The sequence below is a fragment of the Paralichthys olivaceus genome, chromosome 8 (assembly GCF_024713975.1).
Source record: "Paralichthys olivaceus isolate ysfri-2021 chromosome 8, ASM2471397v2, whole genome shotgun sequence".
NCBI classification, from domain to species: Eukaryota; Metazoa; Chordata; class Actinopteri; order Pleuronectiformes; family Paralichthyidae; genus Paralichthys; species Paralichthys olivaceus.
The window spans coordinates 17427526-17453232 of NC_091100.1; the positions used below are offsets into that span (position 1 = coordinate 17427526).

General features: G+C 38.2%; 3 protein-coding genes and 1 non-coding gene across 6 annotated transcripts; 3 read left to right on the forward strand and 1 right to left on the reverse strand.

Annotated features, from left to right (window-relative positions):
• The first annotated feature begins 190 nt into the window (after positions 1–190).
• Positions 191–10705, forward strand: vps37a (VPS37A subunit of ESCRT-I). 2 transcript variants are annotated; one of them, XM_069529393.1, is made up of 14 exons: positions 191–359; positions 1951–2084; positions 3498–3650; positions 5281–5355; positions 5757–5874; positions 6985–7088; positions 7332–7533; positions 7792–7862; positions 7975–8102; positions 8188–8246; positions 8357–8425; positions 8851–8994; positions 9089–9177; positions 9368–10705. In XM_069529393.1, exons 3-13 carry the CDS (start codon positions 3541–3543, stop codon positions 9167–9169), a joined length of 1161 nt encoding a protein of 386 aa, XP_069385494.1. In that variant the 5' UTR covers positions 191–359; positions 1951–2084; positions 3498–3540; the 3' UTR covers positions 9170–9177; positions 9368–10705. The 2 variants fall into 2 exon arrangements, with proteins under 2 accessions (XP_069385494.1, XP_019940075.1); XM_020084516.2 differs by lacking the exons at positions 191–359; positions 1951–2084 and having other exon boundaries at positions 2312–3650.
• On the forward strand, positions 395–610 carry LOC138411324 (small nucleolar RNA U3). The gene has a single exon (XR_011243965.1). It is a non-coding gene; the product is annotated as a small nucleolar RNA U3 (small nucleolar RNA).
• Positions 10706–11762: 1057 nt separating the features above from the next.
• On the forward strand, positions 11763–16400 carry nsmce1 (NSE1 homolog, SMC5-SMC6 complex component). Of its 2 annotated transcripts, none has more exons than XM_020083944.2 (8): positions 11763–11921; positions 12962–13088; positions 13537–13658; positions 14019–14096; positions 14452–14598; positions 15308–15424; positions 16033–16159; positions 16281–16400. In XM_020083944.2, exons 1-8 carry the CDS (start codon positions 11919–11921, stop codon positions 16313–16315), a joined length of 756 nt encoding a protein of 251 aa, XP_019939503.1. In that variant the 5' UTR covers positions 11763–11918; the 3' UTR covers positions 16316–16400. The 2 variants fall into 2 exon arrangements, with proteins under 2 accessions (XP_019939503.1, XP_019939504.1); XM_020083945.2 differs by having other exon boundaries at positions 11894–12335.
• A 605-nt stretch (positions 16401–17005) lies between these two features.
• Positions 17006–19337, reverse strand: LOC109627478 (trace amine-associated receptor 8b-like). The gene has a single exon (XM_020084008.2). The coding sequence runs from the start codon at positions 18499–18501 to the stop codon at positions 17506–17508; it is 996 nt and encodes a 331-aa protein (XP_019939567.1). The 5' UTR covers positions 18502–19337; the 3' UTR covers positions 17006–17505.
• Between the last annotated feature and the right edge of the window lie 6370 nt (positions 19338–25707).

Below are 25707 nucleotides of genomic sequence, written 5' to 3' on the forward strand. Positions count from 1 at the left end.
ATTAGTGTTCACTGGAAGTAAAACATAGCCTGTGTTACTTCTTACATTCATTAAGCGTAAGTAGCCTTTTAGTCTTGCCTCTATTTTCAACTCTGAATAAATGTTGTTGTCACATGACAACATGTCAGTTTAACTTTTTTTCTTCTTTGTTTAATAACTTTCATCAGATAAGCTTTCTCATTATTTCAGAGCTGCGCTTCTCTCCTGTGTGTGGGCCGACTGGTGACAGCCCTGCTCGTCAGAGTCATGCAGTGATTGGTTGTTCTGTTCTGCTCTGTGTCATGTTATTTACATAAAGCCACATGGCTGGAGGAGCACGTGGAGCCTACCTCTGAACCCTGACTTAGAGAGGCTGTCCTGTGAGTCTGATCCTGCTCTCACCCTCAGTGTAACTAAGACTATACTTTCAGGGATCATTTCTATAGTACTTAACTTGAGAAATGTGTTTCTAAAGTGATTGGTCTCACTAACCACGATGAAGAGCTATTATATTCTTTCCTGAGCGTGAAGCGGACATTGGATAATGATTAAGTTCATATGTCTTTTGTTTTTGATGAACGTTCCTAGTTCCCTTGTGGGACTGAGAGGGAGAGAATATGATCAGAGTGGTTATGTTTCAGTGTTCAATATTACTTTGAGTCGTGTGTGGATTATACATCCTTTTTAATATTTTAGTATGAGCAATGCCAATACAAATTGCAATGTGAGTTAAATATTGCAACCTTGTGTATAATATATATCTGTTGAGATTTGCTATCGCCATTGGGCAGTTCAATCATGTGTGAACAGCTGTGAGTTGAGGATGAGCCCAAGATGCATCACAGTCACCTTTGAGAACAAATCTTTGCCATTTTTTTTTTTACACTTTTCAGTGTTTCACAATTCTGGCTGGTTGATATTGTGGCCAACACAATATCATTACTAAGCACACAACTGATTGATTTTCTATTGTCTTTACTTTGTTGAAATGGGTTTATTCTTATCCCATTGTGAAGCTAAATGCAGCACCTTGATTTGCTCAGCCCCCTTTGGCTCCTCTCACACAATACACAGGGTGTCAAAGGTGTTAGAGCAGTGGGGGTCACACTGTTTATTCACATGCAAATCCTCCTCCTCCAAAGCAGCTGCTTTATGAAATTTTAACTTGGAGATTTTATCAAATTTAATGACAATACATGTTTTGCCACATAAAAATGAAAGTTTAAATCAAAGAATCTACAAGTATGGCAGCTTTGTTTAACTTACATCTTTCAAATTCAACAACATTCACTTCTAATGTAATTTATCAACTTCTGCTTTTATCAACCCATGTTTAGTGCTGTTAATATAGCAATATGTGAGCTAACCTCGATTCCTCACCTTGCTCAGAGCACACTGAAGTGTGCCGGGGGGACGTAGTCAAGGCGGGGGGCCGTTGTTGTCAAGGCGGCCGCCTTAACTATAAAGAGCTGCGGGAAACCCTGCACTTCCTCTGTCCAGTTGTGACATTTAGCCCATGAAAAAAAGGGATTATGGGGAAACATTTGTTTGAGGCCATTAATAAAAAACTATACCAGATTATTTTACCAGAAAGAGCCACAGAACATGCTGCTGAGAAATGTTCAGTTTCAGGTCTGAGCTTTAGTCATTTCTGTAGTTACAATTTGAGTGGGATTCAAAATGAGGTTTTCTGAAACAATGAATTACGAGGACTAATTGGTGTCTAAAACATAAGTTTCCTTGAAATGAACTGTTTAAATAAAGTGTGAAATGGACCTTTATAATGATTACACACTATATTTGGACATAGCCTGTCTTAAGGTTACCAGTCAGAGAAATAAGCTGTCTGACTTGCCATTAATTTTCAGGTTGACTAAATTCATTCAGTGTACCAGTGGACCACAAATATTCATCATTTCTCACTTTATCAATTCTAAGTAAGGCTTTTCTCTGTATCTCTGTGTATTACAGCTGCACAGTCCAGGAAAATAATGATTAACTTCTCTACCTCTGAACTCTGAGTGAGAATGATTGTCCTGGTCTGAGCTGGAAGAATCTCTGCTCAGACATGTTCACAACAGCAACAAATCTTCTGGAAGATTCAGGTGAGGGTTGGTGCAGCATGCAACGATAGGGCATAATGTATTTCTACTTGAAAGATTACATGTTCATGTTTTTTTGCGTAATGCTTTTTGGACCATACAAACAACCTCCTTGGCGGAGGTAATAAAAATTAACCTTGATATAAGAAATGTACTATACTTAACACTCAATAAGGGTGTCTATGTACTTAGCTGATATAATTCAGTCCTATAATAATGGAGCAGTCCTTCAAGTTATTGAGTTTATTTTCATAGATTCATTTAAAATCAGATGGATGTAGCCAAATCTATATAGGATTGATAATTGGACTCCCCTACTACTTTAAGATGTTTTCAGACATGTTCTGTGGAGGATCTAAGGTCCAGACATTCTCTGCTTTAGACGCGTTCACACTGCAACACATTTTCTGCAGGATACAGGATAGGTGTAGTGAACCAGGCAGACGCAGAACGTAACACATACATTCTGCTGCAGAGCTTTTTGTGTTTACAGCACATCATCACAGACGTTGGTTTTTATAACCACTAACTCTCTTGACATCTTGGTCTGTAACTTTTATGTGTCAATCCTCTAGAGCAGTGGTCACCAACCTTTTAAAGCACAAGATCCATTCCAAGATCTATCACCCTGATATCTTCCAAAAAACCTACTTAGGAGAGTCATATTTATTATTTTTGCAATTTCAGTTATAGGCTCAGTGTACGATCATAAAGAAAGGCAGTTATGCAACTTTATCTAAACAATACACAATACTTGCATTAATATAAATTCATGTTTACAGCATCTGTTTCATGCACAATATTTAACTTTTCAGTTCAACAATATGTTCTGCAGAGCCACTGCAGCACAATGTTTTTGACATTTAGTTTAGTACATAATCCGACTTGTATTGAAGGGAATGCAGGGGATAAACCTGCAGCTCTGTAGGAACATTTAGGAAAAGATGTGTAAGTTAAACCCAATGTTTCCTTACACATGAATGAATGATCCCAGTGTCCTACACACAGCGAGGCAGTCATTGATTGAACAGTGGTATCTACTATAATGCTAAAAAAAAACAGGAAGCCACGCGTGACGTAAACTCGCTGCGTGACGTAATACGTAAATAAGTTGATCAAGCTTGTACTCGCAAGCTTGTTGTCTTCCTGTCGCTTTAATCATCTGTCGCCGGATGACAGTACAACATTAACGGTCAATCTCGCGGAGATACAGCTGATTTGACGTTTTATGCGACAAGCGAGGACATGCCATCTGACTTCGTAACGTAACTACAGAGAAAAGCTCGTGTGGACAACAAACCAGGGTGTTTATCCAACGAGCTAACTGTGAGTTAGCATCGCTTGACTCCACATCGTGCGCTCTCCATGCTCACTCTTTCTTCCATCTCGTCTCCGGGTGTTGTCGTCGGCCTGTAGCTTCTCTCACCGGGTCCAGTGCTCGGTTGGTCGCCAGGAGAGGATGAACTGGCTCTTCCCCTTGTCCAAAGGCTCCGGACCTCTCCCTCCTCTCAGCAGCCTACAACAACAAAGACAGCGGCAGGTCGAGTCGCTGAAAGCCGCTCACCCCAGGTAACGTGCGCAGCCAGCGGCGGCTACATGAACCAGACCCCGGTGCTGCTGGTTAGCTTGAACGTTATTTCCTACAAACGTGGAATATGGCCACCATAGTGTTTCCCGATCACTTAAATGATGTCAGTTAGCAGAACATGTTGTATTGGTTTGCATTCACATCATCTGTTTACTTAGCTTAGCTAGTTACCTGGCTTTCAGATAAGTCACAATAAACACGCTAGGCTAATAAACATCTGACAGACATTTAATATTCCGAACATGTGTTAACTGCAACATTAGTCACTTAGTTTTTGCGTGAACCTTGCACCCTCTCCGTGTGGGTGTATGAGTTGACTGACTTGGGACAGTAAACCCTTCTTCTAGCAAACTATCCGGACGTGGTGAGTCGGGGCTGTGTTAGCTAACTAGCTAATCAAGTCACACAGACAGTGACGGTGCCTATTTTTAGAGCCGGTCTCACAAGTTGTGGCTACACCGTGTCCTGTGATCACTCCAGTGCTCGTCAAGCCAACTTGTCACGCATGTACTTTTACAAAGTGCTAGCTAACTAGATGTGGGGATTAAAGTATTAGCCTTTGTTTACCAATAAGCTCCTGTCATCACAGTGACAGTGTTGTTATTGTTATTTTTAAATATTTCTACTCAGTTAGACATCTACGTGAACGACCTGTTCTCAGACGTGTTAAATCACAATCATGTCCTTCCTGATGTAAAGTATGAAGAGAGTGTGTCAAAGAAACTCACCATATGGACATGTTAGCAAGTTTAGAAACGAATGTGAAGAAACAGCTGTTCCTCTGGAAGTAGAGACCTCAAGGCTTATGTGATGTGGGGAATACAGATATTGACCAACGATCTTCAGGAACAAGTGCATGTGTTTGAGAGCTCAAAGTCCCTAAAAGACTGGACTGTACAGGACAGGGTGCAAGGACAGATCATGACTTAATATTATAAGTGAAATGAATTTATTGTTCGGCTTATTTTGAAAGGTAGATTGTTTTTTAAATTGTATTTACTTTTGGGACCATATCAACTCTACTAGCCACTGATTTTTTTTGCACTTGACATAAACTCTTTGCAGTAATGACAGCAGTAAACAGTACGGCTTTACAGTTCCTGCATCATGTATGCTTGCATGATTATAGTTGCTGTTGAAAGACAGCCATGCAAAGCTAATGCAATGAGGCATTTAAATATTTCAATCAGCATTGAACATAGGAAATGTGTGCAATAGTAGGTTTTTCGATTTTTTGGTTAGAAAAAGACCAATCTGCATGAAAACAAGTTTTTAAATCAGGAAATGTAAAGTTTTCTTACAAGTTCTGATATGGAAATAGTTACACTGTGATAAAATACAGTATATTACTGTCCCCTATTATTGACACATGTATTGGAAGTTTCAATAAATATATTAATGCAATTATCAGAATTGCATTACATGTGCCATCGCACTTTGGTAAATTGTCCCGGGTTATGGTACACACTTGAAAGACTTCCTTTGTTGAATGTCTCTTCAAACTAGCAGAATACCCAAACGTTTATGGAAAACACAAAACAAGTTTTGCAAGTCATGACCACATTTTCAACATTACACATCTTGACATTGTTGTGTTCTCTTTTTCAACAGCCTTGCAGAGATCCAGAAAGATGTGGAGTACAGAATACCATTCACAGTCAACAACTCCACCATTAGTGTCAACATGTGAGTCAATTTTTATATTCACAGTGTGAAAGCATCACCGATTTGTTTAGAATTCTGACAACGAATTAATCACACAACACAAAGATCATCATCATTCGTTATTTATTAAAGGCTCATGAATTATGAAAAATATGAAATGGTAATTTAACATAAGTCTATTGACTATTGTTGAAGGGTTTTTTCCCTTTTACTTGTTTTTTCTGTTTTCAAACAAACTTTACATGACATACATTATTACAAATAAGAGCATAGAAGAGTACAAAGTATTATGACATCTTGTATATACACACACACACACACACACACACACACACACACACACACACACACACACACATCCTTTTGGTTAATTCTTCAAGATTATGTGGCATAATTACACAGTTTTCTCTTCTTTCTTTCAGTCTGCTACCTCCTCAGTTCCCTCAGGAGAAACCGGTGGTCAGTGTCTATCCCCCTGTTGGTCATCATTTAGTTGACAGTAATAATGGCACCATGATCAAGAGTCCCCTCATCACTAATGTAAGTAGTTGTCCAAACATTTGATTTTGATTGACTTGGTTAAGCTGGTGGTTCTTCCCAATGGTTTCTTCAGGCGTTTGCTGGAATGTTGAAGGAAAGGAGATCATTGGCTGTATATCTACTCAGGTCTTTGATACAGGGTTTCTGGCTGGAGGACATATGCATATGTATAAAAACACAAGACAGGATGCTGTTTTTCACAGTACTTTCAGACCCTAGCAAGAAGAAAAGTGAAACCAATACGGTTACTGAAGATGAAGTCCTGAACTAAACACAAATCCTTCACATTTTTCAACCTCTGCTCAATACAGAATATCTTTGTTAAGACAAGACTTATTGGGAATTGATTTGAACTTGCAATTTTCTTTTCCTCTCATATCCATCTGACCATGAAACATTAACACTTGACCACATACTAAAATGTTTGTTTGGTTGCACGTCAGCTCACTTTCCCAGACACCATTAGTCAGCTGACTGAGTGACTGTATTGAGTTGATGCCTCTCTCCCTCTCATTCTTCACATATTTTTTCCCGGACTGTTAACATGTTACACAGTTAAGTCTATGAGAGATTATGAAATCTCTGTGTTTGATGAAATTCTTGATTTTTTGACACATTTTTCGCCCAGATTTATTTGTGCAGTAAAGATTTTGGGAGACGCTAAGAACTCAGAACTCATTTTCACTCTTCATAATTTTTTGATCTATAACGTTTTACATAAGCCTTATATTAGGACTAGTCGAGTCTATTTTCTCTCAAGTCAGAAGAAAATCCAGCACAGTTTTTTCCTCCATTTGGTTTAGGTGCTGCAAAGAACTGCTTAGTTGCTTTATCTAAACCCTATAGTTCACTATTGGCCTTTTTGTTGGCTGGGTAGATAATCATGGTGTATGGTAATGTGTATACTAAAACAGATTTTGTCAGTAGTAGTACTATGATTTTAAAATAGTGGTGAAGGTGGACTGACATAATTTTGAATGTAAGAGAAAAACATTCTTCTCCCTCAAAAAACATCAGTTATTTCAAGTTTTTGTTAGTTCATACTTGAGCTTTTTATGTAATGTTATTCTCACCCTCCTCTTGTTATTTATTTTGTTGTGCATGTTGTAGTTTGGGATGCACTCAGATCTGGGTAAGGTGATTCAGAGTCTGTTGGACGAGTTCTGGAAAAGTCCTCCTGCCTTGATGTCCACTGGTGCTGGTGGCTTTCCATAGTGAGTTCAATCTCAATATTTTATTTTAATAACAGCAAACACACGTGTTCTGCAACCTGGGTCTTTTTATTTAACTAACAATTAAAATCAGGTTATAAAAAATATAGTCCCAGCTAAAGTCCCAGTTTGTAAAAATGAATATTTATGGATCTGATGTTCTCAAAAAAGGCATTTGATCACCTGTCTTATTCTTTCATACATTAATCTGTTTAATCTTTCTGTTTTCTCTTCCATGAATCACAGCAATTTGTACAAGCCATCAATTCATCCTTACCCCAATCAGGCTTTCCACTATGGTCCTAGACATGTGGGTCCCAGTCAGGCTCCGGGTGCAGCTCCCATGCCTCACCCAGGTGGTGATAGTGCTCATGGGCCGCCTCGTGCTCCAGCTCCATATGGACTGATTTCTGATCTGCCACTTCCCGTTCCTACAGGAGACTCACAGGTACACTGATGCTGGATGATGTTCATAAGTTTGATTGTAACATCAATCCTACACACAAACACGTTGGCACAAACACACAGGGACCATCATGTGAGCTTTAAAACACCTATGGTTTAGCTCATTCAAGGGCAGATGCTGCCTTTCAGTTCATATTTTCCTTGCAATCTGTCAGTCAAGTTCAGACAAATCAAGTTATGACATAGAAGCATGTTCAAGAATATGATGTGCTTACACCACTAGCCCTCTTTTCTTTCTCAGGCTGGACTGAATGGACATATGTACAAGATGCCTGAAATTCCAGAGTCTTTCCCTGAACTCTGTGACATGAAGTAAAGTTTTCTAAAATATTGTCAATATTTTAATATTGTGACACAGTTTGTTAAAACAGTCTATAATGGGTGGTTCTTTGCACTGATAATTCTGTGTTCCCTGCATTCTCAGTCTGACTCAGCTGTCAGACCTGTCTGAAAATGAAGACCTGCTCCTGGAGTTCTTTGTGAGTTTGCCACAGCTCAAGCAGATCACAAGCGACAAAGAAGAGCTGGTTACCAGCATAGTAGGCATGGCCAGTAAGTTCATCTCCTGCCTTATAGGCCTCTCATGAAAGTAAAGTTGAGCTCTTCTCAACTCAACATTTGTTTTTGTCATTCATAGAGAAAAACCTTCAGATGGAGCCACAATTGGAAGGAAAACGGCAAGAAATGCTTTACAAGGTTTCTTCTTATATCAGCTCATTTTAAATGCACACAAATACTCATCAAACCCACTCAGGCAATTATCTGTGAGCTTAACATTGGGCTGGTTTTGTCTGTTGTGTTCACAGTATGAACAGCTAACTCAGATGAAGTCGGACTTTGAGACAAAGATGCAGAGACAGCATGAACTCAGTGAGGTGAGAGGCTTCACTCATCTCACTATGATTGACAACGGGTTTTTAGACAGGACATTATTGCATGATTCACCTGCTTCCAGTTTGATGTTTCATAAAATGTTTTCTTTATTAGGAAAAGGTGTCAGTGCTAGCTAGCTGACTCATTTTCAACTTTAGTGCTTTGGCCAGATGTTTTTGTGAGCCATTTGGCTTAGACTTTTAATTTGGGGAAAATATGGTTTGTTACTTGAATTGTAAAAGCCCAAATGAAGCTGTTATCTGTTATGAGAAATCTAAGACAGCATTGTTGTTACTTTGTAAATTGAGGAAACCAGAGGAGGAAGTATTTAAAACTTTGAAAAGACCAAACCAAATATGCTTGAACATGTCTTTAACCTGAAACTGAATCTTATTGCTTTGTTTCTTACTTCTTTATCCCTTGCTAGAGTTGCAGTCTTAGTACTTTACAGGCTCGGTTAAAAGTTGCAGCCCACCAGGCTGAGGAGGAGTCAGAGGAGACGGCTGAAAACTTCCTGGAGGGACGCACCGACATAGATGAATTCCTGGCCAGCTTCATGGAGAAGAGAACGGTGAGAGGCCCGAACTGTAGTTCTTGTGTGAAGATAGATGTGTCATACTGTTGGTCTGAAGATATCTTTTTTGATTGCTCTTGTTTTTCAACAGCTTTGCCACAGCAGAAGGGCCAAAGAGGAGAAGTTGCAACAGTCCATCAACACACATGGACAGTTTCCTACCAGCCACTAGAGCACAAGGTACAACAAACTTATGAGCAAACAATCATGCGCACAATCTACAAAATCAACTGATAGACAGAATATAAGGGGAACTGGTCGGTCAAAGCTGACTGTTGCACAACAAGCATACCTCGTGGTTTTAATTTATAACTCAACTTACCACCATGTGTCATTGTCATCTGTTCATTCTACGTCTTACGTTCCTCAGGTTTGGTCTCTTCTGCTGCCAACTAAAAGGATAAAGACACTAGGGAGGAGGAAAGCACACAGAGTCAACAACAGGCACTTTGAAGAAATAGCAAGATGTTGATGAAAATGTTGGGCTAAAAAAAAGAAGCTGCCTGTTGAGCTTGTTAGTTAATGTTTGACTGTGTGAGAGCAGAGATGGAGAAGCTGTGGAGTCACCACAGGGAGGCCAAGACTGGAAACGTGGTGGACACATGCCTAGCTGTTCCACCACATTACTAAGGATTGATCACATTGTGGATAATTTGTTATGACACATTCTGTCTCTGTTTGTCCAGTTTGACAAAGAGTTTAGTTTCTGTTCAGGATTCGAGTCACGTTTGGGGCACCTGATCAGAGTGGTTGATGATATGAACACTTTTGACAGAAAGTATTTCTTAGGACAGTATTCTGAGTCTTACATCTTTCCATGCAGTGACTGAGTACATGTCATTTATAGATGAACTGTTGAAACACTGACGTTGTTTCAGTCTCTGAGATCTTTGTCAAGTCGTTAGGGTTTTTTTTTTTTTTTCTTTTTCTTTTTTTGCATTTCAATCTTCTGTTTACACTGGGAAGGTTGTTCCAGCCATTTTCATAAATCGCATCATTGGTGTCATTGTCAAACTTGTTTGTAATTTAGCAAAACAAATTTGTGATTCACCAACGAAAAAAGAAGCAGTGTTTTTAACTTGGGCTGTGGACATTTAGACTGTGCGGTTTCCCTTCGAGGAATTTCTTGAAAACATCTTAAACATCAGTGTGTTTGCACGAACATAAATAATCTGATTTGACCCGTGTTGATTAATCTATTGTACGTTGTTAGAAATTAGTTTCAACGTAAATAACAGAACAATCATGTTTTTCTTCAGTTACTGTCAGGACTTATGGCTTATTTTAATTTTAAATATGTGCTGAAACAACACAGTGACCAGTTTAACATTATATAAAGTGTATTTAAATCAGCTTAAGAGGGGAGTCAGAGTACTGTAAGCCATATAAACGGTTAATAACACTATTAGCTAAATTCCACACTTTTGACAATAATCAAATTATTTTGTATTTGTATAACACACTGATGATTTTTCACTGATTAGCATCATTATATTTTTTTGTCACGCCCTTTGAACTTGAAATGTTTTTGAAGAGATTTGGGACAATGTTGAGGAATATTAGGTGAAATGCTGCAGTAAAACTTGCTCACATTGGATACTGTATTTAAATAATGTTAATAATAGGCTATATTGTAATCAAAGACTCAGACACCTTGTATCATATGTTCTTATTTAATTTGTTAAAGTAATAAAGCATTTAGAATAAATATGGTTTTATGTGATTATTAAAAAATCTCAGAGGATTATCAATACTTTGACCGTATCTCACAGAATGACACTGTAATATATCTCTACAGTGTCACATTGTGGAGAATAATGGTTCTCTAAGCAGTTGTCTGCCTGTATTTATGGTAGAAATGGAGACAACAACCCAGTATTATCTACCTACAGTACCGATGGGAAAATAGGCACATGTAATTGTTCATATTGATTCATACAAAGATCCTACATTGTGGGCTGATTTATACGTATAAAGTATCTGCTAATAACTTCAGTGTGTCTTATGGTTACCTCCAGATGTGCTTTGTTTTTCGCTAAAAAGGTTTCATAAACCTTACATAATATTCATGAATTTGATTTCACATTTAAAACCAGTCATTCCAGTTGAAATTCCAGTTGTTCTTTCTTCTGACAGAGGAGCAGGTTCACAGATTCATAACAAGTCAAACCTCAGATGCATTACAGATTTAAAGACTCCTGAGAGTACTGACATACATGATATATGACAAATAGCTGCCTCCATATGATCATAAACACAATTGTATACCCTGCCATATCATTATATAACCACATAATTATGTACCTGCCACATGTTATATAATTCACATGGTTTTATACCCTTTACAAAATTGTATATCATTTCTCTGATGTAACCACCATATGATTATATACCCACCACATGTTATAACAAACCCATGATAGTATACCCTTTACACATTTATGTACACACAACATGATCATATATCCTCCACAAATATACATACCCACACCAGTATACCATCCACATGATTATATACCCTCAAAACAATTCCATATCATTTATATGATATACTGTTCAAATGACTATATATCCCCTACATGATTATATACCCTCAATGTGATTATATAACCTCCATATGATTGTATAACGTCATGATGACATACCCCCATGATACCCTTCTTGTGATTATATACCCTCAATGTGATTATATAACCTGATGATTATATTCTTTTTACACAATTATATACCCTCTATATGATATACCCTACGCATGATTATATATATACTCTTCACACGATTACATACCCTACAGTGTGCTACAAATGTTCATATACTTCCACAACACCAGGTGGCGGTAATTCACCGCTCGTTCGATGTGAACTCTGCTAAGAGGAGAAGAAGTGGGAGGCGGGACACCAACAGGAAGACGCTCTCTGTTGATGGTAAACTTGCTCACGAATAAAAACCATTTAATTAGTTCAGTCAAATGTTGAACATGCAAATCACCGTAATTTAAACTGAGCAGTTGTTTAGTGGCGTGGTCCATTCTGTGATGCAGGTTAGCTAACTGTTTGCTAACTGTTAGCTAACTGTTAGCTAACTGCAGGTTGTTGGAGCCTGAGGTGAAAGAAGCCTCATGGAACCTGGTCGCGTGGTTCATGGGTTTAACAACAGTTGTCATCGTGTCTCTCTTTACTTGAGTCAGCCCGTGGAGCTGGTCTGTTGTCAGTGCAATAGCCTCGCTAACCCTGAAACTAACGCAGAGTGGTGGAGCAGTCTTCATTTAAATGTGAGGGTTGTTCAGTTTGCTTTAAAACGGTTCCAGAGAAGCTACACAGTTCAACACTTCTCTCTGGGTCAGTCCATCTTTTCTGTTCATTTCAGTTCTGTGATTGTTTTCATTCGTGAGACTCGATTATTGCAATGATTGACATTTTAACACAACAGGTAATTCAGCAACATATCAGAGAAATGTCATTTCTGTTATTGGAGTTCCTCCCGGTCATAGTTCTTCATATATCTTAGAAAATGAATCTGCACAGCTAAATTGTTTTAGTAATTTTATAAGCCAAGCTGGGAAACATGATCAGGTTTATGTTCCTTCATATACTGTACAATAGTTGAATATCTTATGGTTTGGACTGCTGGTTGTAGGACAAGACATGAAATCTAAAGAAGAAAACTTCTCTGTGGAAAAGTGGCAACAAGCATTAAATTACTCAACAGTATGCAGTATATAAAGAAAAGTACAAAATAAAGAAAAGTTCAAAATTGTCACACTATGCAGAAGCAGGAAACAGTAAATGTTGAGCTTGTACCTTCAACGTGCTTTTCCTATTTTGCCTTCAAATGTGTTTGTGTGAAGCCTCTTTGTGAAACCATGTGACTGTTTGGTTCACTGAGCTGGTTTTACTTTTACAATAAATACCCTATATATTGAGAATTTAAGGCTGTGTAACTGCCATTACTCTCTCCACTTCAGTCCAGAGACATGTCACAACAGATGGGAGACAGCCACCGAAGGTTTCTACAATCCATGATGGCCAATGGCATTGTGGATGAACAAGGAGCACAGACACTTCACAAGCATTGCTGTGAGACACACAACAGTGAGTTATTGAGAGATGTATCTTTAATCGAGAATATTTCAAAGTGCTCCTGTGTTTAAGGAGCAGATCAAGGTCTGTACAGTTTCCTGAATGAAAAGAATAGATAAATAGACTGTTTCCTTTGCCTCTTATGTAAAATGATTTATCTGCATTTTCATGAACACATTGCTGGCCAATAATTTGCCTTCAGTTTGATCTAAATCTATGTAAATATATAAATCTAGAATCTGCCAGAAATTAAAACATCCTTACTAAAGAATCTTAAACCATGTGGAGAAAAGTCGAGGGCAGTGGATACAGGAAGTTTCCTGTGTATTTTATTTATTACTGTAATTTGTTAAATGAGAAGCAACATTTGCATTTTCTTTAAACTGAAGTTACTTTGTTTGCGTGACTGTTTTGAGGTTGTTTTGTTTTGTGGTTTTAAGACCTTTTTATTTTTTTGCAGCTCAGTACGTTGCTGACAAACTGGACAGTTTCATCGATACCATCAACTCAAAGCTGCAGCCCATGTTCATGCAGATTAGAAAAGGGATGTCTGAAGACAATGGCCAACAATACTATGCCCTGGTTTGTCTCATTTAATTCCTGTACTGGGCTTTTATTTGAGGGCCTGCTTATTAATTCATTAATTAATTAATGTTTTAAGAATTTTGGATTGTTTTGAAAATACAGTGACCATCACAGGACAAGAACATGTGTGTCACAGTGTCCAGCTTCAGGGATGTAAAGTGTAAATACAGTGGATCACAAAATAAATGTATTTTACTGCGTGTGCTCATTAAGAAGGACAACAAATGGACAACAACTTTTACAAATCTATAAACTAATTTTACAAAGCCCTCATGTGAAAAGACAGTTGTCTGCATTCAAACTAAGCTGAGCTACCTGAGGTGTTATTAACCACAGTTTTACTCTAATCCGGTCCAGGTGAACATGGCTGACACTGACGTCACCAGGATGTCATCAGATTATGCCGACAATGAGCTGGAGCTGTTCAGGAAAACGGTGAGTTCACCAAAGGAATTTGCCAAGGCAGACTGTCACACCTGAAAGGATGGAAACCATTGCACACTGTTATGTAATCCAGTGCCACAGTTCCATAATGATTTAAATCCTTTGTAATGAAATCGGACGACACATTGCACAAGTTATCAGTCCTCAATGCATTAAGGAAAAGGAAGAACGAGGCAGAGCTTGGTGGCAGCTGACGTTACCAGAAATTCATCTGTTGAGAGCAAAAGTGTAGCTATTTTCTGTCGCGTTGTTAGTTCTAAAACACACGTGATCAGCTTTGAGCTGCTTTAAAACCAGTTTACTCCACGAGAGTGTGTCATTTATCACCTGAGCTGTTCTGACTCAGATGGACCTGATCGTGGGCTCTGAGGATGGCAAGGCCTCCTCCACCGACATCCTGAACAGTTCAGACAGCCTGTCCACCAAGAAGCTGAAGAAGAGCGAGACAGAGCACCTGTTGAACCGACTGGTGCATGACCGATGGCTCAATGAGGTACAACACTGAATGTCATATTCTCTCTGTTACATTCTCTACCAACCTTTCACACTTTTTGTGTGGACAGCGTGTTATGGTTCACAAGGTTTTTTTTTCATGGTGTTTCAAATCAGCCACATTTGTAATTGTAAATCAAGTTTATCTTATTCAAGCTATCTTTTAGTTATCCAGTCTCTCTAAGATGAACGTAAACATTGGTATTCAGCTAGCTATGTTAACCATATTAGCTCTGTAAAGGTTGGTGGTTCGATCCTTGTCTCCTCCAGTCCTCGGGCAGGATACTGAATTTGCCTCTGTGAATGGTGTGTGTGTGTGTGTGTGTGTGTGTGTGTGTGTGTGTGTGTGTGATAGAACAATAGGTGAATGTAGCCTGTAATGTAAAGCACTCTGAGCAGTTGATCATAGTAGAGAAGAACTATAGACATTTTGTTCGTTTACAATTTAAGGTGAAATTTCATTCATATGCAACAGTAGTTACAGTTCAGGGAAAGTCTAGTTATTGGAGGATAAAACTGAGTTCCTATCCAAAATATGGAATGGGTCAACACAAACAACCATAATACATTTGTGTTCTAAATTAATTTGATCTACTAATAAATCCTCCATTTATCCGATCAAATGTAACCAGTCTGTATGACCTAACCGTTTTCGCTCCAACTTGATGTTGGTTTATTTAACTTCTTTCAATTACTGTTTATTAATTTAGAAACGGGGTGAGTACACGTTGTCCACCAGATGCATCATAGAGATGGAGCCATACATCCGCACAATGTACCTAGACCAGGTCAAAGTGTGTCATATCTGTCACAACATCGCTCTCCAGGTAAAGTTCTCCTCTGTTTCTCTGTTGTGTATCAACTTTATCACCCTATGTGACCTGAATCAAGTTGAGAAGTATGCTTGTTATTCAGCTATTCCTAATTGCTGAGAAAGTCTTTTCCTCTACTATTTTTTCTACTATAGTTACATGATTATATTCACAATTGATATTCTTGGAATATTAGGGAGTGACATTAATAACCTCTTTTTGGTTGTGATGATAAATGGATAACTCTAACTCGGTACACATCTCAAGAAACAGAAAAACCTCTTCATATCAAGCCTGATTTTACTTTACATACATGTTTGTATTAACTGAACATATTGAATTTAGTTATTGTATGATTTGAAGTTGTTGATTTGAATATAAGCATCTGAAGGGTAAACATAATTATGATTATATTGTAAAGAAGGGAATTACTTTAGAGGTTAACCTTAATAAAGAGTAGCAGTAACTACATAAACAGAAATATCCAAGAATTATTAAAAAGAAAGTAAAATGTTATAATTTATAATGGATTTGTTTTTTTTTACTTCCATTTGTAAAAGCTCATCTTATTCGTCATGGGTTTTCTCACTGTATTAATATAATCTGATTTGTTTATTTTTCAGAGCCAAATTTGTGAAAATCCTGTATGTGGCATAAAGATTCACACCCCGTGTGTGGCCAGATACTTTAAAGGAAGAGCCGAGCCGCGGTGTCCAGCTTGTGATGACTTCTGGCCTCATGAAATCCCTGGTAATTTAATTTACATTTATTTGTGAATGTTGTTACATGTTCCAGGAGATTTCACATTTTCATTTATTTGAATTTGAAGAAAGATATAATTTAAATTCACAATTTTTTCTGTTATTTACAGAAATCAGACGACCCAGGTCTCAGTCCAAGAGATAAGGACTCAAACATCTAATGGGATTTTTGTTTGTTAAATTGTATTTATTTTTATAATAAGTTTCTAATAAACCAGACTGATAACATAGAGGTTTTTCCTTTTTTTAACAAAAATAAGTAGCAAAGTGTTTCTTTAAAATATCTTTATTATATATTCACACACAGCTGTTAGTTTCCTGTACTTTTGTAAATTTGATCTCACCTAAATGTTATTTCACCTTCTTACTAGACCCTTGATCAGACAAAAAATCTGGTCTTATTATAAAAAGAGGAGATGCAACAGAAAATCTGCTGTTAAACTTGATTTTGAAATCCAGCTTAAAGGAAAAAAAGCTAAAAATTGTTTTGACATTAGTTTGTATTGCTGTTGAATTATGATGATTCACTTGTTACCTTGACATGTAACATGTTCTTTGCCCTGAACACCTCACACCAATGTGAGGTGAGGCATGTTTTAAACTGAGATTTAATTTTTATACAACTCAACCACTAAGAAAAAATAACTATTTGCCACTGAAGATAATGATTATTGTGAGTGTTTTAAATATTATGCAAAGGAAATAGTGGCTGTATTACATATACTCACAAACATATACACACTTAAATGTTATACATCAGATTTGTAAAATCATTTCATCAGCTCATAAAGAAGAATTTAAAACCACAACCTTCACTCAGGACCAAATTCAGTTTTTTAACTTTTTATAAATAATATGACATTTATTGTGATAATCATCAACATCGACTGATACAAATTACTGTTGGCTATAATGCACTTTATGCTATTTCTCAACAATACAATGACTGTTTTCATTCAAATCTCAAGTTTTGTTCATAAAATGTCAGAAACAAGCAAAAACAATTATTATAATTTAATCTGACGGCTCAAAACACAGATATATTCACTTTACTATGATGTAAGAAGAAGAAAAAAAGCAACTTCTCCCCTATAGAGAAACCTGAATCACCAAACGTTTGGCATTGTTATTTTATAAATGATGTAAACTTGTGGCTGCTGATTCTTTTTCTGGAATACAGTAACGATGTAGTTCTTATTCTTACACTGAGACACTCAAAAGAAAGTACCATAAATGAAAGAACAAATTATATCAATGCAAAGCAAATCTACATCCAACCAACATCAGTTTATTTTTGTACAGCTCAAATGAAACATGTTGACTCGGGCAGTGACTTTAAAGTACACTTGCATGGGAGGATTGCTGTTTCAATATCTTTAGGGTGACAATTATCTTGATTGATTTTCTAAACCACGGATAGAAAAAGGCATAAATGAGTGGATTCAAACAGGAATTAAAATACAAGAGCCAGGACACGATGGGCCAAGCTATTGCACTGTTTGAGGTGTCCTGTCCCGCAAGAGACGGGTAATAGTACGGACAGAAGGTCATCAAAAACACCAGTATGACCACACCCAGAGTCCTGGCTGCTTTCCTCTCTGACCTCTTTGCAGTGACCGTCACTGAACCGCCTGCAACAGCTGTAATGTGAGACCGCAGAACACGAGCCTGAGACACCGCCACAACAAACACTCTCATGTACAGCACGACAATGCTCGAGCAGGGGCCGATGAAAGTGAACACCAGGTCTACCGCACCGGAGACAAAGTCGATCACCACCACACACTCCCCGTAGCAGGACGTGTGTCTGTCCGGCTGCCTGAGATGGTCCTTCAGGATCAGCCCGCTGTAGAGGAGAGAGCAGGCCCAGCACAGACACACACACACCTCGATCCTGCTGCGAGTGATTTTGTTGGGGTAGTGCAGAGGGTAACAAATGGCCACGTAACGGTCGATGGATATGAGCACCATGTTCCCCACTGAGGCCGATGTGAGAGTGAAGCCTATGATGTAGGACAGGGCGCACATGACGTCGCCCAGCAGCCAGCAGCTTTCTATGAATCTCACCATCTCCACCGGCATCACCAGGAGCCCGACGAGGAGGTCTGAGATGGCCAGGGAGAGCAGGAGCAGGTTGGTGGGGGTGTGGAGCTGGCGGAAGTGAGAGATGGAGATGACGACCAGCAGGTTGAGGGTTACTGTGAGCACGGTGATGAAGGAGAGCAGAGCGTAGAGGAGGAGGGCCTCCGTGGGAGGACGAGGCAAACCCCTGCAGGACGAGTTGAGGAGCTGAGGGTAGCAGAGCTCTGCAGCCTCCAGACCGTCCATCATCCAGCGCTGGGGAGAGGTGGTGACCTGAAGCTGCTGAGCTCGAGCACCCTAGTGCAGCGCATTTATCTGTGACAACACTTCCTGCTCCTCCTCACCTCCCCTTTCATCCTCTTCATCACTTTCCGCTTCACTCTTTTTCTGCCTCTGCTCACTCAAATCTGTCAACTTTCCTTCCCCCCTCCTGCTTATCTCTCCTCCCTCCACTGTCAGCTTATTTGTTTCTTACATTCCTCCTCATCTATCCTCTTCTTCATCTCCTGTTTTTTTCCGCCCTCCCTCCCTCCTTCCTATTCCTGCTCCCCTCTGACCACCCGGTCTCTTGATGCAACCTGCAGTGTTTTTCTTAAAACTTTTGTTTTTGTTTTAAGATCCATACAAGTTTTTATTTAACAGTTCTTTGTAAACAATCTTGATGAATCATTGACGTTCGTACCCACGAGAGAACGGATAAAGCAAAGCTAGGAGTTCAGTTCAGCTGCAGAAAATACCTCCATTAATCTCAATAACATCAACAATGCAACTCTGCAAATCTGTGGATTTGATATTATTTGATTTAATAAATACATTTTAAGTTGAATCACCAAATATTTTCTGGTTCCAGCCTATAAAATATAATTTGCAGCTTTTTTGTATTTTAAATTAATGTACCTCAAACATTTGGATTCTGCTGGTCAGACAAAACTACCAATTTGATCATCTCAACATTTGTTCTTAGAAATGGTTATTTTTCATAATTTTCATTCATGTATTCATTTTATAAACCAAATATTTGATTATTTTATTTAGGTAGCAATAGCAGTTTACCACATTAATGTTGAAAAATTCCCGATCTTACAATCAATCAAACGATATCGCAATGATTTAGATCCACACCAAAATTTAATCGGTTCTTCCATGACCCATACTGCCAAGTTCCATGGAAATCCATCAAGTAGGATAGCGTACACGTCCTTAACAGAGGTAACAAGGCCGATTCAGATAATGCCAAACTATCCAATCTGTGTATGTTGTCACATTGTATCAGTCAACATTCAGGGCCAGCCTGGAAAAGTTGCGTACTTCTGGTTGGTTGCTCTCTACCAACACGAGATGTTTCACCTAAAAAAGGTCCAGGTGTCCCAATGTAACAGGCAGGAGGGGATTTCATTACTCTTGACTTTCTCTCCCTTGTGTCTCAAATAAGGCAGCTGCAATGGCCACAGTGGACACAGGGAGACATTTTGTCCTGAGCAGTTGGTGAGTTTACTGCGCATATACGTAGGTGTTACAGATGCCTATTGAATGGCAGCTTGGGTGCTTTAGGAAAGGTCTCAGGCTTCGAGACGACCCGACAGGCCAGGGACAAAGAGAAGGCATGAGCAGTCAGCAAGGCAGTGGTTGTATGTGTTGTCTGGGTCAGGAGACGATACAGAGAACCTGCCCGGTCACAACTGCACACAACAGAGAACTCTGAAGTGTGGCTGCAGACTCTTGGTCTGTGTTCATATGTAATCATTTCCAAGCTTTTGCAGTTGTGGCTCAAAAGGTTGTCCACTAACCAGAAGGTCACTGGTTCGATTACCAGTTTGTCCAATCTACAAGTTTCCTTGTGTGTGTGAGTGGTGTCTGTGAAAGGAAAAGCTCAGCATAAAGTAACAGTGGAGGAATGAAGGTGAATTGTTGGACGTAGCTTGAGTGGTTTACACAACCAGAAAAGTGTGGTATAAATTCATTCCAGTTGCCATCTAATTAGTAACCAGGACGTTTATCTGTCTCGACACAGTTTGGTTCAGATGTGGACTTCAGCTTTGGTGGCTTTTATTGAGTTTGAGACATATAGACAATTTCTGGCCCCTAACGAACTGGGACCTGTATATGGTTCTACTAACATGCGTCACATCAGCCTATATTTGAGTATGTTGGCATCAGCTTTGTGTCTTTTCAGCAGAGCACAATGAGTTGATTTGATTGAGTTGGAATATTAAAATACTTACGTACTCCTGTCAGTGTCACAATGGTCTCACATCATCTGTATGTATGTATGTATATATATATATATTTATATCAGCTTTTATCGTTTGTACCTTAGTGCACATCTGGTCATAGTGACACATCCTCTACTTGTCACAGAGTTGATTAATTGATGTCTTCTTACTTTCTCTCTTTTTTTTGTCTTTCTGTCAAATCTGTCTTTGCCTTTGTCCCATTTTGATTTTGATTTGACTTTTTTTTCACCAGCAGGAGAAATAATATTAATGGTAACTTTATTTATATAGCACCTTTCAAAACAGTTGTTCCTCAACAATAGCATTTGAATTCAAAATCAAGGACAAAAATACAACATTTTTTGAAATGGATAAAAAAGAAACATAAGTAATAGCTAAAAAGTACATTGTTGTTTTTCGGAGCCGTCTGTGGTCGTGGCTCGCATCTGCAGAGGAGATAGTGGTTGCATCATGTGTTGATGTTAAATTGTGTTTATTCACAGCTTTGATTGGAATTCACCTGTGGTTTAATGTGCAATCAACATTATTACAAGGTGTGAACATGCCCCTGTGGTAAAGAACGCAGCCATCAGCCTTAATGTTTGTTTTTCTTTGTTGAAACGAATGTATCCTCTGAGGTACTGACGTGTGAGGTTGTCGGTCCAAAACAACATCAATCCCAGACATTAATGTGGCTATTAGTTTGGCCAATTACTTTAACTTTAACTACTTTTACACATTTTTATTATTTCTCGTGTGCAGCTTTGGGTCTTAAGGATCGACAAACTAAAAAACGTTTTTGCCCCTGTCTGTGTGTTTGTTCCTGTGTTTGTCAGCAGGATTAAGCAAATCATGGACCCAGACAATTGGGTAAGGATTTATTTTACACTTTCTTGTATTCATTTTTAAGAGTGGGTGCTTTTCACATTTTCACGAATTTCCCAGGGATTAGGGATAGTGCATGGATCCTGATGAAAAAAATCAGGCATATTTATGGGACGGGTATTTATGAGTCTGTGTAATTTGGTGTGGATCCAAACAAAAATCCAGATCCTGCAGATTTAAATGTCTCATATGGGGACTGATGGGCCATGGTGAAGATATGCTCCACTGAGGGACATTCTAGTTTGAAATGAATTAGTTTGTCGTGACTGTAATTCATAATAAATTGCTGAATCATATTGATATCATTATCTTTAAGACAAGTGTTGCAAAAATAACATACTATTATTTTCACATTGTCCAATTGTACACTACGGTAACGTGCTGGTACACTGTTCTCACTGATGTTGTGTTGCCATCTGCTGATGCTGAAAACCAACTGACTTAGTAATACATCACACTTTGGCCCTGCTCACATGGTTGAACTGGGTCTGACAAAGAAAAGGGCTTGGCCTTTACTGGAGTTGCCATTTGAATAATCAGACACTAGATGGCGCAGTTGGTAAAGCTGTTGACACTGATCTAATTAGCTTTGACAACTTCTTGAAATTTGCTCCTCTATTTAAAAAGACATCAAGTTTTTAAGGCACTTCTGCTCCATGTACATAACCAATTCCATCAATTTAAGTTTGGATACTTTCTTGTTATTTTATTTTTAAATTAAATTTCTGCCCAAGATTCATTTGTGTGTCAAACTTTCCACCACAATGTATTGATCCAAAACACTGAGTATAATTTAATGAGCGGAGAAACGGGCTAAGATAGAGGTCGAAATATCTGATTTTATTTTGATGACAGTTTGGAAACATTACCAGTATGATGTGTTACTTCACGTAAAGCAAGTGAAGACCCGGAAAACAGTTTGTGTCTCCATGAGTCTTATATTTCAGGCATTTAGCTCATTCATAACTACTGTGCTTGGCCACTGCTACGGTTTAAGCTCAAGTTCACTTATCTAAGCCTTAAATTGGGAAATCATTGAGCCTTGGTTTCCTTGTACTGGTGTGAGGAAGACGAAGAGAAGTGAACGCTGAGAGGGACACGGAGGAGAGAGACAGATTGGATATTTTAAGAGAGGAGAAATCATTCTGTGGGAAGAGGGCGATGTTGTTCAGAAGATTTCAGTCCAGGAGGGAAGACATGGATGATGAGTGCTGTGGCTGAGAGAAGAAGATTGAAGGGTGGATGACAGAGGAGAAATGTAAACAGTGAAGGGGCCACAGTGTAAAAGACTCTATATCTTACTCTTGATGCATTGTGCAGATCCTGCTCCAGTGTCTTATATTTACAGAAATAAAGTTTAGAGACTCCTAAATAGGTATATTTATTATCTTACTTCACTTAAAGTGAATTCACTGACATGTACAGATGTGGTCTGATAATGAGGCTCTAAGTTTAATCTATAATATTGGGTTTTCTCAACCTTTTTTCTATTGTGTAGTGTTATAGATTTTCCTGTTACTTTAACTGTCACACAGTTTTCTCGCAGGTCATGAGCACTGGGCATTTTGATAACATAGAAGCTGCAATCAACCAATCAATGCATCTCCTCTCACAGAAAATGATTCGTATGAAAATTAATATAATCTAATATGTCCTAGGACCCCAGGCTAACCGTTGAGCAAAATATTCATACACAAACTTCACCATAACCAAAATTACTCACACAACCTGAGGTAAAATATAAAGTGCTTTTCATATTTCTATAAAAACAGACTTTCACTGTGTATTGACCATAATTAAAACACTGGAGACACAAGAAAGCACTCTGTCTTTATTATTTTATGGTGGAACAACGACCTCTGATCTTATTTTTCATTTAAACACAACATCACTGCTCTGCCTCAAATAAAACTACACAAACTCTTTGAATCCACAGTTTGCTCGAGTTCTTCCTGTCATGCACAAGAAACGTGCAGTACAAGCAATTTATTTCACTTCATAAAATTGTATAACTATATGATCTGTGACACTACAAATGTTTAAATATATGAAAAGAACACATTTTTAAAATAGGACCAGATTGAATTAGAGCCAATTAGATTGTTTGTGTTTTAAACATATAACCTTTTCTTTATTTTTATATTTTGAACTTCAAATGTTAAAAAATCCCATTGCCAGACTTTAAAGCTAAATACATGGGGAGCTTGTGGGGGACTGGACAAACCGAAACTTCCTCAGAAGATTTTAACATTCTTATCATTCTTAAACTCTAACGAGGCTGCTATAAGTTCCTTAAATTACCAGTAATGAAAGTAGTTTTCAGTTTGTTTCAGATTATAACTTTATTTACTCATTGACTTTGTAGAACAAATGTGAAGGTATCTGGGATTTTGTCCATTTTTCAGTTTTTGATCATAAAACAAGAGACATTTTATTTACCATGCAAACAAGATAACAGTTGAAGGGAGTATGAAAAGTATTTATCTTATAATCACACAAATTTCACAGTGTGGAATCCTCAAAGTGAGCTGATCGTTTTTTATCAGGATGTTTTTCTAAATGAAACTGTGACATATCTTCAGAAAGAATGATCAGGAAAAGTTTTATAAACACTTACATGCCCACACATATTAACACGCCTGGTTTCATCCTGTTTTTTTTTTTTTCTTCCACACACTGCGGCCTAATTGATTCTCATTTTAATTATGTTGACCCAGACTCTGTCTCTAGTCTTCACTGACAACAAAACGAGTGCAGGCCAGCAGTCTGCCTCTCACACTGTGAGGATGACACCTCCGTCTCCACACAGAGGAACGAGACAAGGATCTACTTTGATGTCCCCCCCGACCTCCAAAGGAAAGGTCAAAATAATAAATGTAGGCCCAATTGATGGGTTGGCAGGGGGCGCGGGGGTTTCTCTGCTGATTTTTGGACGAGTGCTCCCCTAAAGGCATAATGAATTCATACAGTCAGTCACGGCCAAAGAGGAAAACAGCGTGACTCCTCTTTCCATGAAAAGGTTGATCTGAATCTGCAGACGAGCCCGGCTCCGTCTTCCCACTCATTCTCCGACACATCCTTTCTCTCTCGAACACAGGATTGTCTCACACTCACATACACATGAATACGTGCTCAGAAATGTCTCTCACTTCACCGTGCCTTTAAAACCCCCTCGATGAGCTGCTCCACCTCACTCTTCCTCCCAGCGAGACGGTCTTTCATTCAGGGCTGAATAACCCAGAAATACACAGATGCTTTAACACATCCTTGAAAAATCCTCAGGTCATCAAGGTCATGTGATATCTGTTATTGCTGACCTTTGACCTCTGCTATATAATTACAGACTCTTGTTTTGAAACCTCAGAACTTTATTTTAAATTCTCGTGAAAATGCTGACTTACAGATAAATGTGTGTAAAATAATACTCAAAGACATCTAGATAATTTTGTTTGTACCTGAAGGTATCACTTTCTAAAAAAAATCCCATAAGTTTGGGAATTAATATTTTAGTCAACCAAAGCATCTGGTGTCTTTTACTTGAGCAAAGTAATAACTACTCAAAGTAAAAATATAATTCATACCTGCACTTTAGGAAAAAACTGAGGTATTAGCAGGAAAATGTAAAAAATATAAATAAATAAAGTAATTCTCATTGTGCATAATGGCCCCTGAGCAGAATTATATTATTATATTGTTGTTATGTACCCTACACACTTATATGTTAGCTGAATGTTAATGATATTTGAAAAAATGTAATATACTGACTCAGTAAATGTGTAAGTAGATCATATTTTCTGAATGTAAATTTTAATAATTAATAAGAGTAATTATTGAGATTATCTACAATATTATACATAAATTAATATGAAGGAAACACTTTACTTTAAATCCTGCATTTAACAAAAATACAATACAATGTACAATGTAGCTGGAAGAAGAAATCATTTTTTTATCCCGGTGGGCACCCATAACTGGATGCTGATATATATTGTAAACAGATAGTGAGTGACAGTATGAAACACAGTTCTAACCTTCCTTTCTGCACACAACTACACGATAGCATTTGTAAATGTATCTATGGTGATTAGGGGAACCAAAAAATTATAAAATAGCAAGAAATGAAGTAGAACATTATTGGAGTAGAAGTAGAGAGTAAATGGACAAGTAAAGTCATGTCAAGTAAAAGTACCTCAAAGCTGAGTTAAGTTGCTTTCCAACACTTTCCAGGTGAGCAGACTCAAGAATACACAGGATGCTGTGGAATTAGTTTAAATCAAACTTTGACCTTCCAGATTTTTTCCCTTGAACTCAACAATAAGGAAACAGTGGGCTTTATTTCCAAAACTAATTCAACAAT

Excerpts from the sequence above, each read along its gene's own strand:
- vps37a (XM_069529393.1), top strand. The coding sequence starts at position 3,541 with ATGAACTGGCTCTTCCCCTTGTCCAAAGGCTCCGGACCTCTCCCTCCT. Across the intron at positions 3,651-5,280 it reads CTGAAAGCCGCTCACCCCAG|CCTTGCAGAGATCCAGAAAG; the intron begins GTAACGTGCGCA and ends CTTTTTCAACAG. Across the intron at positions 5,875-6,984 it reads AGAGTCCCCTCATCACTAAT|TTTGGGATGCACTCAGATCT; the intron begins GTAAGTAGTTGT and ends TGCATGTTGTAG.
- nsmce1 (XM_020083944.2), top strand. Across the intron at positions 13,089-13,536 it reads TTGCTGTGAGACACACAACA|CTCAGTACGTTGCTGACAAA; the intron begins GTGAGTTATTGA and ends ATTTTTTTGCAG. Across the intron at positions 14,097-14,451 it reads TGGAGCTGTTCAGGAAAACG|ATGGACCTGATCGTGGGCTC; the intron begins GTGAGTTCACCA and ends GTTCTGACTCAG.
- LOC109627478 (XM_020084008.2), bottom strand. The coding sequence starts at position 18,501 with ATGATGGACGGTCTGGAGGCTGCAGAGCTCTGCTACCCTCAGCTCCTC.